Source organism: Anguilla rostrata, chromosome 3 (genome assembly GCF_018555375.3).
Source record: "Anguilla rostrata isolate EN2019 chromosome 3, ASM1855537v3, whole genome shotgun sequence".
Lineage (NCBI taxonomy): Eukaryota > Metazoa > Chordata > Actinopteri > Anguilliformes > Anguillidae > Anguilla > Anguilla rostrata.
In genome coordinates this window covers 43,540,837-43,554,123 of record NC_057935.1, presented here as the reverse complement: position 1 = coordinate 43,554,123, position 13,287 = coordinate 43,540,837, and the positions used below count along the sequence as shown (strand labels likewise).

The following is a 13,287-nucleotide window of genomic DNA, read 5'->3' as shown; positions in this document are numbered from 1 at the left end:
TGCTAATATATATATGATAAAAGTAACATTTAAAAGTAAGCATTTTTAGGAGGTTCTTTCATTTCTCCTTGAACAAGCATGCTGCTATTATATGGTCCAGAAATGGCAACGTAGAGGCTAATTAAATGACTGAAAATCTGGATTCTGAAATGCTGATCTTGTGGTATCTGGATCAGATCATTATCCTTTCTAAAAATGCTGTGAAAAAAACTGGCCTAAAATCAGCAGGATCAGTCTGATCCTGGATTGCAAAAAAAGGAGACTGTATTACCTGGACATCTGTGATCCAGATTAAAAGAAAAACCCTGGTGATTTGAAAAAAACCCTGGTGACAACACTGGAATCCGGGTTATGGGCAAATTCTCCATAGCTACATAAAAAAATGAATTGGGAGATTAATTAATTGATTTGATCCTGATTTTTGTAGTGGTTCAACACATGAACGTAAACTACAAGCTCATACGGTGGTTTAATATTTAAACAAACTTCAAACAAAATTAAATCAAAAATAGTTTGTCTCAACCCAATATAATCTCCACCTATGCAAGACTAATTAAGACTAGCTAGACTGTGTCTGAGAAGAGGCTCGAATAGTCATGGTTGTCACCAAATCTCTTGGTTCATTCATGAATTCACACAACTTCTCGTATCACTGTTACTGTACAGTATGCTGATGATACACAACTCTCCTTCTCTTTCCCTCCCTCTACCATAAAGGTCAATGACAGAATATCTGCCTGCCTGGCTGACATCTCAACACGGATGGCCAGGCATCACCTGAAGCTCAACCTCAACAAGACCAAGCTGCTGTTCATCCCCAAAGAGCCTGGGGGTGGTCCTGGATGACCAGCTGGACCTCAAGGAGCACATCAAGGCAGCATCACAGTCCTGCAGATTCCTCCTGTACAACATCAGGATTATTCAACCGTACCTGACTACACACTCCACCCAGCTACCCATCCAGGCTATGGTGACCTCCCGTCATGACTACTGCAACTCCCTCCAAGCAAGCCTGCCAGCTTGTGCCATACAGCCACTACAGATGATTCAGAATGCTGCCGCCTGAATTGTCTTCAACCTTCCTAAGTTCTCTCACTTCACTCCTCTGATGAGGTCACTCCACTGGCTACCGGTCGCTGCCAGGATCAGGTTCAAAGTCCTGACCCTTGCCTACACTGCAACCCACAGTACAGCCCCATCTACCTACAGGACATGATTCAATCCTATATGCCTGCTTGACCACTCCGCTCTGCTGCAGCAGGGCAACTAGCACTCCCTCCCATCCGGGTGACTGGTTATCAGTTATTTGTATCGGCTAACATTTTGATATCGGTGCATATCCTAGCGTGTTGTCTTCCTGAAAAAGGCAGCTGGAGTCCAAACAGTCTCCCTTCCATCTCACTCGTCCATGCAGAACATGGGGGCACTGGTTTTTTCCAGGCTATCATGCTAACTAGTAGTGTTTTTATTTCCAGCTTTATCCAGATGACTTTCCTGCAAGCTCATTGGCTGTTGTTGATCACCCGTCACAAAGCGCGTCTTTACAAGCTAAAACAACAGGAGCAGTGCAGATTTGGTGCTGAGAAAATGAAGGAAGTTAAAAGATATCGGGAGCTTCCGGGACTTGTCCAAGACGGCCAAAGGGCGGGTCCTGATTGCTTCTGACTTGCTTACACCTAGCAACGACCCCGTGGCAGCATTGCATAGACAAGGCTCTGATTGGTGGAATTTGTCCGTGACCTTCAAAGCTTGTGCGAGACAGCTAAATCCTGACAAATGTTGAAATGTTGTATAGTCCGAGGCCGGCATTAGAGGACTATGTTCATTCAATAGAAAGAAGATGGAAAAGACACAAGTCGCAGCAGACGCAGCAGAATCGCTGGACACAGCGCTATACCAGTGGTTTGTGCAAATGCGATCTCAAGGAATACCTATATGAACTTGCGTTACTACGCGACCCCACTTTAAAGCAATGGCAACTCATAGACCCCAACTATGTCATTACAACTGGTTTCCACTGTCATTTTGAAAAAAAGGACTGTTTGCAGGAAAGTAATCAGCAATTATTATCATTTTCAAGGTCTTCCCAAATTGGCGCATTGCCTTTTTTTCTGGTTTTTGATCCACACAGTGTTCATATGAGAAGGCTTGTAAAAATACAGCCAGGCATACCATTTAACCGTTCACGGCTAAAGATTCCTTATTTCATTTCCATTGGGTCACGTACAATACTTCAGCCCACAGCAAAGAGCATGTACAGACCTCCATTCCAAACAGTATCATCCGGGTATAACACTAGCCCTTTACCATTCAGGGCAGAATTCAGAGACACACAGATACACCGATTTAGGGGTGGGGATGGGGGGCTGTAATGTCTCCTCGTGTTAATTAGCACGTCTCATGTACCCAGAGCACTCTTCACCATCATCTTCCTCCTCCTCCTCCTCCTCCTCTTCTAAATAGATGGTACAGGCTTGTGTGTGGGGGGGTTCTGTGACTGCAGCAGACAAGGGGAGGACAGGGAGGGGATCAGAGGACACTCCAAGGAGGAGCGGCTTGTGTTCGTTCACAATGTCATCCTCCTCCTCCTCCTCCTGCTCCACCTCTGCCCCCTCCTCCTCCTCCTCCTCTTGCCCAGCCAACAACACGGACAACAGGTTCACATTCAGGCCACTCCCCCCCTCCCCCTCCCCCTCCCCCTCCTCCTCCTCCTCCTCCTCCTCCTCCTCCTCCTCCTCCTCCTCCTCCGCCCGCTCGCCCCACGGCAGTTCCGCGGCGGGGCGGCCTTCGGCCTCCTCAAGGGCGCCTACGATACCGCCGTCGTCCCCGGCGGTATCGTATCCTCCTCCGGTCAAAGTCAAAGTCAAAGACGAAAGAGGCGGTCCCCTGTCGGTCACAGACCCGGAAGAGTCCTGACCGTGCGTCCCCGTCAGAGAGGCGTCGCGGCAGCCCGCGGGTTTGGACAGCGGGAAGCGACCGTCCGCGAGGGGGGGGGCGCCAGGGGCGGAGCCGCCCGAGGAAGAGATCCCATTGGGCCTCCCGGGTCTCCCCTCGTAGCCCGCGCCGCCGGTTCCCTGCGATTCGACCTCCTCGGCCTCCTCCTCCCCCTCCTCGCAGGCGCTGTACCTCCCGCCCTCGCGCGTCTGGCCCCCAGCCACGCCCTCCTCGAGCAGCAGGGAACACGTGATCGGGTCGTAAGCCGAAGGAAGCAGGTGCACATCCTGAGGCTGCACCAAAACCTGCGGAGGAAAAGGAAACCAGATCGCTACAAAGCTATCGGGGATTATCAGACAGGGAAATAAACAACTGCAAAAACATCAATAACGAGTACCAATATACATGCACTTCACAGCTCCCATCTCCCTCAACTAGCCAGTGACTGCGGCTCAACTGAAACACAAACCCCTAGTAGCTTATGGTGCTGCAAGAGGAACAGCGCCCTTTTACCAAGCCAAGTCGAAGCCTCCTGGCAGAGGCAACCAGGTTTTTGGCTAAAGTGTCCTGGTACTTGCTGGAATTCATTATGCCTCTATCTCCACTAATCCCCAAGCAAAAGAACTGCTGGACTACTGGCAGCAAAGCAGTCCCAAAGCATTGATTGATAAAAAAAACCTTAATTGATGGTAGATATCAGGTGCGTTTCCTGGTATGCATCCCTCTTTCAATGCCAAACACAGTGTACATGGCCAAAAAAGTTTCATTTTGTTTTCATCTGACCACAGCAACTGGTCTGAATCATACTGCCATATCCACTCCATGAAGAAGAGTATTCTGACAGTGGGCTTCACCGTAATGTAGAAGAGTTACCAGTAGCCAATAAGAAAAGGTTTCTCAGATTCATGCAGTATTATATAATACAGCATACCCGACAATTTGGCATTTTACATTCATTGAAATGACTTATTTGCTTAGCAGGAGGCATTTAAACTCAAATTCAACAATAAGAGCACAACATGCACAGTGTGTGCAGCAGAGGGCTGTGTTGCACTGTACCAGAGATTCTGGGAGGGTGGCTCGTAAGCAGACGAATCCAGTGCGGAACAGGAGGAGCATCACCACGAGAACTACAATCACCAGCATGCACAGCACTATTGAAATCTCCCTGTCTGCGGGAACAAGAGAGACACACACACATTAAGTGAGCAAATACGTATGTGTGAATAGCTAGACAGAGCTAGAAAGAGTTCAGTTTCAGTGTGAGGGGTGGAGATGAGCAATGTAACTGCAGGGTGGGTAGAGAGAGAGAGAGAGTGAGAGAGAGAGAGAGAGGGGAGGAGAGGGAGAGGGGGGGAGAGAGAGAGAGAGAGAGGGGAGGAGAGGGAGAGGGGGGGAGAGAGAGAGAAAAAGAGAGAGTAAGAGAGAGGGGAAGGGGGGGGATATTTTGACTCTTGAGCCTCCTATATTGGTCAGGGCAAAAAATAAAGAAAACAAGACCTATACGTCTACCACATTATCACAGAAACCCACGTACACAGAGCAAAAGGAAAAAAAGAATAAAAACATAAAATTAAAAAAAGAAAAAGAGCAGCAGAAGGAGGAAGGAAGAGGGAGAGAAAGAGAGAGAGAGAGAGACAGACTGACAAATCACACACTTTCACACACTCAAACCAAACTGAAAAAGACAACTATGTCAATGCTAGTTTTAGCTCTTTTGCAGTTTGAGAGGTATGCTGTAAGCCATACCTGTGGAGTACGGAACCACAATGCACTGAGGCTGGCTGCTGGCTGGCTTCCTGTTCACAATTTTTGCCGTGATACAGTACTTCCTGCCTGGTTCAAAGTATTCGATCTTCTCACCAACCAGGCCTTTGGTGAGCAAGGTGTACTAGTACAGGGGAGGAACACAGAACGCAGTCAGTCGACCATTCCATCCATCAAGTTCCTCAATCCACACATCCAATCAATCAAATCATCCTTACTCAGTACAGCTCCCATCTACAATATTGCACACTTCATAAAAAAAGTTTCCATAGTGGTGGGAAAGGCCCTTAATGGGTGGAACTACAGTAAACTGTCATTTTCACTTGTTTCACCCAATCAAAATATTCTTCCCTCCACACAAAAAACAACGAATGGTTAATATTTGTGGGCCAATGACATCATCGCCCATCTCATGAAGCCGCACTCTCTTGGCACCCGCCGCGGGCTGTCACCTGTGCTCCATCCTCGCCGCTGCTGACCGTCAGGTTGTAGCTCAGCGATGTGTAGACCTGGCGCAGCTGACTGGATGGCGGACTCAGACCCACGCACAGGGAATGTCTGCAGACGCTGATGGACACCGAGGGAGGGTCCAGATCCGCTATAGTGTTCAGCAAGGGAAAAAAAGCCTCAGCGTGTCATTTTCTCGATTCTATTTAAACAATTACTTAAAAAAGAATACGCATGGTATAAGCGTATAAGAATAAGCGGGTTCGTATCGGTATTAGCCAACAGTAGCTCGGAAACAAATTCTGCAAACGCTGTACATGGAGTGATAATGTCATGCTTAATAGTAGCCTAATCAAAGAATCCATTTGACTCATCGTAACTCACCTCATCAAGCCATTATTGCTCTCAGACCCTAAATGACTTGACCACAGGCAGAGTACTTGTCATTTTATATGTTGTAAGCTCACACGTCAAGAGCTTTCTTGAGGTACGTTCAAATTCAGCGAACAAGGCAAACGTTTGCAAACTATTTCAAACTTTTTCCCATTAGCTTTGTGTTCGCTGCGAATGTTTGCAAACATAAGCGAACGGTCTGAAAAGGTAGTTTGCGGTGAACAAAAATGGACGCTGGACTGAGGGAAATGTTCCCAGGTGGGTATTTCAATTGAAGATGCCATTAAGTGTGATCAGCTTTTTCAATAATGTTATTGCTAACGCTAGCCAATGTTATTATTGTTCGCTAGCTAGCTATTGTTTTCTTATCATCGATGATCACAGAAGCGGCTGTGAGTACAAACGCTCTCGTCGCCATGTCTGTTTATGTTTAATGCAGACAATTTGGAATGCTTGTAAAAAGCCGTTCAAACTGAACTGTTCAAAGAAAACATGTTCGCCACGAACATTCTCCTCTGTTCGCTGAACTTGAATGCACCTCTGCTCTTTAACAGCTAAAGGCCGGAAAGAATACTCAGCAATGGAGCCACATCTCATTGCGGTCCCAGAGTGGGGGGGGGGTATAGGGGGTAGGGGTTCAGTAGGATTGAAAAGCACTCCCTTCCTCCCACATTGACAAAGTCTGAGGATATCCATCCCGTCCGCATGTACTCTACTCACTGTGCTCCATGGGAATGAAGGCTTTTCTGGTGGTTGGTGCCGAGCTCTGGTTTCCCAGTTTGGCCTGAACGCGGGGGAAATATTGATCCGTGAGGTCAGGCAAGGCTCCTGTCAGGTTACACACCAGTGGGGAGACCACCTCCTCGCATCCGGATACATTTAGCCAGATCGCCTTCCTGTAAACAGTGTGCATGAGATCCGGTAGCCATTTTAACCACTTTTACTTTTACAGAAAGGTTTCTTTCCCTCAGTTGCCCTTCCTTCACTTCATTTGAGTCGACCATTCTCGATATTTGATTTCAACTGTACAGCACTGTCTCTTACTCCTAATACCCGGCTTTGGCATACAAGCTGCTGCCATGGTAACTATTGCCGTTTGATCACGGTTCTGGATAAGAGTCTGCCAAATGATTGCAAAGTAATGTAACATTCTATTTTGCTGAGCTCTAAACTTTGGTGGTTAGAGTGCTGATAATGTATGGATTGATAGAAAAACAGCGGAAAATGAGTTCCTAAAGTGTAAAGATCAAACGACTAAAAGACTCTTAAAGGAAAAATTTTGACAAGAGATTACGATCCTATAAAAGGAAATTCAGGAGAGGACAAGCTTTACACCTAGACCAATTACAATGCAGCAATCCACAACAGTTTTGGAACGAAATAAATAAATTGGGCCAACAAGATCAACAAAAATTCCAATGGAAATTGTATTAAGTAATGGTGATCCTGAGAATAAAAAAGAGCTTGTTCTTGTAAAATGGAAAAATGATTTTGCAGACTTACTTTCAGGAAATCATATTCCACTGGTTTTTGATTATACTTTTCTAAAAGATACATGTAATGCAAATTATGAGTTGGAGAAAACCATGAATCAATCTGGGTACATCCCAAATCAATTCTTGAATGATAATATCACTCGGGAGTAAGTAAAGTGTGTTGCACACAGGGCAAAGTTAAAGAAAGCATCAGGGGTAGAGGGAATCCCAAATGAAGTCCTAAAGTCTCCATCATTACTTGCGGTGTTATGCTGTCTGTTTCAAACTTGCTTTGAATATAGCATCATTCCTTCTGTGTGGTATAAAGCTATTATTAAACCGATCTCAAAGTCAGCTAAGAATGATCCAAGAGTTCCCCTTAACTATAGGGGCATCAGCCTTTTAAGTACAGTTTATAAATTATACTCAAACATTTTAAATAACCGGTTAATTCAGTACTTGGAAATGACAGAATATCTTGTTGATGAGCAGAATGGATTGAGGAAAAGTACAGCTTGCATTGATCATATCTATTCAGTATCATCTGTACTTCGAGCCAGAATAGAGGAAGGCAAATCTACATTTGTTTGCTTTGTCGACTTCCAAAAGGCCTTTGATTGGGTCAATAGGGATCTGCTTGCCTTCAAGCTTATTAAAGCTGGGATTGATGGTAAATTCTACAAAGCAATTAAAACTTTATACAGTTTTCCAGTCGCTTGTGTAGAGATAAATAGCATCTTTACTGGATAGTTTCCTACTCCCTTTGGAGTCAAACAAGGTGACATTCTTTCTCCAACTCTGTTTGCTTTATATGTGAATGATTTGGCACAACAAATTAAGGATGCAAACATAGGTGTAAGTCTGGAGGATACAACACTTGGTATTTTACTCTATGCAGATGATATAGCCCTTATTGCTGAATCCGAAGTTGACTTACAAAATAGGTTAAACCTTGTGAATTTATGGTGCTCTAAATGGAGATGAACAATAAATCAGAGTAAAACCCAGATAATGCATTTCAGGAAAAAGGGTACAGCAAGAAGTACACAAAATATCACTTTTGGACCATCACCACTAGAATAGGCTAGTGTGTATAAATACCTGGGGTTTGCTCTGGATGAATTTATGACCTACGAGGGGGGGATAAAATCCCTAGCGACTTCGGCTGGGAGAGCGTTAGGCTCAGTGATTAATAAGTTAAAAGTGTGCAAAGATCTTGGTTATTCAACATATTCACAACTTTATGATGCCTGTGTTTCTCTACTGAATTATGCTGCTGGCATATGGGGCTTTAAAGAATCCAAAAATGCCAATTCTATTCAGAACAGAGCCATACGTTGTTTTCTAGGTGTACATAAATTTGCTCCAGTTCTAGCTATTCAGGGTGATATGGGGTGGGTCCCTGGTCCTATACAACAAAAATGTGAGATGGTCCACCTGTGGAACCGCCTGATCAGTATGCCAGAGGATAGGATAACCAAAAAGGTCTTTATTTGGGATAAATTACACCGCACCCCATGGACTAAAGAACTTGATGCAATTTTTGAGGAGGCCGATTTACAATATATTTACAGAAATAACTTAAGGTGTAATATTAAACATGATTAAATATAAGCTTTTATCCAACTTTGAAGAAAAGTGGTCTAATGATATATTGCTGAAACCAAGGACTTATATTCATGTTAAGCAAAACTATGGCCCTGAACCATATGTTATGGCACACCTTCACTCAGCACGGGTCCTGAGATCAGCAGTACCCACCACAGAGCGTGCACGTCCACAGTGTAGCTCAGATTGACAGGTGACCCAGGGCCTGGCTCCCATGTCAGGAGGTGGATGAAGTTATGTGAGGAGATGGAGAGGTTCACAGGAGCAGGAATCTCGCACAGGCCTAAAGGGAGGAATGGCAATTATTTTGACTCTTGAGCCTCCTATATTGGTCAGGGCAAAAAATAAAGAAAACAAGACCTATACGTCTACCACATTATCACAGAAACCCACTCACAGACACACACGTACACAGAGCAAAAGGAAAAAAAGAATAAAAACATAAAATTAAAAAAAGAAAAAGAGCAGCAGAAGGAGGAAGGAAGAGGGAGAGAAAGAGAGAGAGAGAGAGACAGACTGACAAATCACACACTTTCACACACTCAAACCAAACTGAAAAAGACAACTATGTCAATGCTAGTTTTAGCTCTTTTGCAGTTTGAGAGGTATGCTGTAAGCCATACCTGTGGAGTACGGAACCACAATGCACTGAGGCTGGCTGCTGGCTGGCTTCCTGGTCACAATTTTTGCCGTGATACAGTACTTCCTGCATGGTTCAAAGTATTCGATCTTCTCACCAACCAGGCCTTTGGTGAGCAAGGTGTACTAGTACAGGGGAGGAACACAGAACGCAGTCAGTCGACCATTCCATCCATCAAGTTCCTCAATCCACACATCCAATCAATCAAATCATCCTTACTCAGTACAGCTCCCATCTACAATATTGCACACTTCATAAAAAAAGTTTCCATAGTGGTGGGAAAGGCCCTTAATGGGTGGAACTACAGTTAACTGTCATTTTCACTTGTTTCACCCAATCAAAATATTCTTCCCTCCACACAAAAAACAACGAATGGTTAATATTTGTGGGCCAATGACATCATCGCCCATCTCATGAAGCCGCACTCTCTTGGCACCCGCCGCGGGCTGTCACCTGTGCTCCATCCTCGCCGCTGCTGACCGTCAGGTAGTAGCTCAGCGATGTGTAGACCTGGCGCAGCTGACTGGATGGAGGACTCAGACCCACGCACAGGGAATGTCTGCAGACGCTGATGGACACCGAGGGAGGGTCCAGATCCGCTATAGTGTTCAGCAAGGGACAAAAAGCCTCAGCGTGTCATTTGCTCGATTCTATTTAAACAATTACTTAAAAAAGAATACGCATGGTATAAGCGTATAAGAATAAGCGGGTTCGTATCGGTATTAGCCAACAGTAGCTCGGAAACAAATTCTGCAAACGCTGTACATGGAGTGATAATGTCATGCTTAATAGTAGCCTAATCAAAGAATCCATTTGACTCATCGTAACTCACCTCATCAAGCCATTATTGCTCTCAGACCCTAAATGACTTGACCACAGGCAGAGTACTTGTCATTTTATATGTTGTAAGCTCACACGTCAAGAGCTTTCTTGAGGTACGTTCAAATTCAGCGAACAAGGCAAACGTTTGCAAACTATTTCAAACTTTTTCCCATTAGCTTTGTGTTCGCTGCGAATTTTTGCAAACATAAGCGAACGGTCTGAAAAGGTAGTTTGCGGTGAATAAAAATGGACGCTGGACTGAGGGAAATGTTCCCAGGTGGGTATTTCAATTGAAGATGCCATTAAGTGTGATCAGCTTTTTCAATAATGTTATTGCTAACGCTAGCCAATGTTATTATTGTTCGCTAGCTAGCTATTGTTTTCTTATCATCGATGATCACAGAAGCGGCTGTGAGTACAAACGCTCTCGTCGCCATGTCTGTTTATGTTTAATGCAGACAATTTGGAATGCTTGTAAAAAGCCGTTCAAACTGAACTGTTCAAAGAAAACATGTTCGCCACGAACATTCTCCTCTGTTCGCTGAACTTGAATGCACCTCTGCTCTTTAACAGCTAAAGGCCGGAAAGAATACTCAGCAATGGAGCCACATCTCATTGCGGTCCCAGAGCGGGGGCGGGGGTGGGGGGGTGGGGGGTATAGGGGGTAGGGGTTCAGTAGGATTAAAAAGCACTCCCTTCCTCCCACATTGCCAAAGTCTGAGGATATCCATCCCGTCCGCATGTACTCTACTCACTGTGCTCCATGGGAATGAAGGCTTTTCTGATGGTTGGTGCCGAGCTCTGGTTTCCCAGTTTGGCCTGAACGCGGGGGTAATATTGATCCGTGAGGTCAGGCAAGGCTCCTGTCAGGTTACACACCAGTGGGGAGACCACCTCCTCGCATCCGGATACATTTAGCCAGATCGCCTTCCTGTAAACAGTGTGCATGAGATCCGGTAGCCATTTTAACCACTTTTACTTTTACTTTTACATTACATTACAGGCATTTAGCAGACGCTCTTATCCAGAGCGACGTACAACAAGTGCATAGGTTTCATGATGTAGAGGCGCAAAAGAAACACTAGAGTGAAGTAAGGATCGTAGTGCCAGAAGTGACCACATCGATCAGGACTCCAACCCTGTAGAGTAAGCTTGTTCAGCAAGCAAGAATCCTACCTAGTACAAACTAGCACTGGAATCACACCTAATCATACAAAAACAATCCTGCCAGATACACTAACAATCAAATTATCCTAGCTAGGTACAATGAGCTGAACTATAGGCTAGGGAGGGGTGGGGAGAGGTGCAGCCTGAAGAGATGAGTCTTCAGTCTGCGTTTGAAAGTGGTGAGATTCTCTGCTGTTCTAACCATCACGGGGAGGTCATTCCACCAGCGAGGGGCCAGGACAGACAGCAGGCGGGAGCGGGAAGTGCAGACGCGAAGAGGGGGAGGTGCCAAGCGTCCAGAGGTGGCAGAACGGAGAGGTCTGGCTGGTGTGTAGGGTCTGATGATCCTCTGAATGTACCCTGGTGCTGACCCCTTAGCTGCCTGGTATGCAAGCACCAAGGACTTAAATTTGATGCGAGCCATAACAGGCAGCCAGTGGAGGTCAGTGAGCAGGGGGTGACATGGGAATGTCTGGGGAGGTTGTAGACCAGACGCGCTGCAGCATTCTGGATGAGCTGCAGGGGTCTGATGGCGGATGCTGGCAGACCAGCCAGTAGCGAGTTGCAGTAGTCCAAGCGGGACAGGACCATCGCTTGAACCAGGAGCTGGGTTGCGTAGGTGGTGAGGAAGGGGCGGATTCTCCGGATGTTGTACAGGAAGAACCTGCACGTTCGACTCACCGCCGTGATGTTCTGGGAGAGGGACAGTCTGTTGTCCATCACCACTCCAAGGTTTTTTGCGGTGGGTGATGATGACACCACAGTGTCCCCCAGGGAAATAGAAAAGTCAAGAAGGTTAGAGGATGGAGCAGGGATGAAGATCATCTCCGTCTTGCCTGGGTTCAGCTTAAGATGGTGGTTATCCATCCAGCTCTGGATGTCCCTCAGGCAAGCAGAGATGCGAGCAGAGACCTGAGTGTCAGAGGGCGGGAAGGAGAGAAAGAGTTGGGTGTCATCGGCATAACAATGATAGGACAACCCATGGGCAGAGATTACAGGACCAAGAGATTGGGTGTACAGGGAGAATAGGAGGGGACCAAGGACAGAGCCCTGGGGAACTCCTGTGGCAAGGGGGCGAGGTGCTGATACTGCACCAGCCCAGGCGACTTGGAAGGAGCGACCGGAGAGGTAGGACTCAATCCAGGCAAGTGCTGTGCCACAGATCCCCATAGCTGCCAGGGAGGACAGGAGGATGGGATGGTTGACGGTGTCAAAGGCAGCAGAAAGGTCTAGGAGGATCAGGACAGATGAATGGGAGGCTGCTTGTGCGGCGTGAAGCGACTTTTACAGAAAGGTTTCTTTCCCTCAGTTGCCCTTCCTTCACTTCATTTGAGTCGACCATTCTCGATATTTGATTTCAACTGTACAGCACTGTCTCTTACTCCTAATACCCGGCTTTGGCATACAAGCTGCTGCCATGGTAACTATTGCCGTTTGATCACGGTTCTGGATAAGAGTCTGCCAAATGATTGCAAAGTAATGTAACATTCTATTTTGCTGAGCTCTAAACTTTGATGGTTAGAGTGCTGATAATGTATGGATTGATAGAAAAACAGCGGAAAATGAGTTCCTAAAGTGTAAAGATCAAACGACTAAAAGACTCTTAAAGGAAAAATTTAGGCAAACTCAATTTGCTTTTGACAAGAGATTACGATTCTATAAAAGGAAATTCAGGAGAGGACAAGCTTTACACCTAGACCAATTACAATGCAGCAATCCACAACAGTTTTGGAACGAAATAAATAAATTGGGCCCTAACAGATCAACAAAAATTCCAATGGAAATTGTATTAAGTAATGGTGATCCTGAGAATAAAAAAGAGCTTGTTCTCGAAAAATGGGAAAATGATTTTGCAGACTTACTTTCAGGAAATCATATTCCACCGGTTTTTGATGATACTTTTCTAAAAGATACATGTAATGCAAATTATGAGTTGGAGAAAACCATGAATCAATCTGGGTACATCCCAAATCAATTCTTGAATGATAATATCACTCGGGAGTAAGTAAAGTGTGTTGCACACAGGGCAAAGTT

General features: G+C 45.6%; 1 protein-coding gene across 1 annotated transcript in view; it reads right to left on the bottom strand.

Moving 5' to 3' along the window:
• The window catches only part of LOC135251937 (uncharacterized), a 37,625-nt gene that overhangs the window by 9,862 nt on the left and 14,476 nt on the right, over window positions 1–13,287 (bottom strand). The window contains exons 8-16 of the mRNA XM_064329820.1: window positions 10,842–11,017; window positions 9,718–9,863; window positions 9,248–9,389; window positions 8,778–8,907; window positions 6,262–6,437; window positions 5,154–5,299; window positions 4,684–4,825; window positions 3,994–4,106; window positions 2,388–3,239 (exon numbers count right to left, since the gene is read on the bottom strand). Coding sequence (XP_064185890.1) covers window positions 2,388–3,239; window positions 3,994–4,106; window positions 4,684–4,825; window positions 5,154–5,299; window positions 6,262–6,437; window positions 8,778–8,907; window positions 9,248–9,389; window positions 9,718–9,863; window positions 10,842–11,017 — 2,023 coding nt within the window. The remainder of the gene's footprint in view (window positions 1–2,387; window positions 3,240–3,993; window positions 4,107–4,683; window positions 4,826–5,153; window positions 5,300–6,261; window positions 6,438–8,777; window positions 8,908–9,247; window positions 9,390–9,717; window positions 9,864–10,841; window positions 11,018–13,287) is intronic.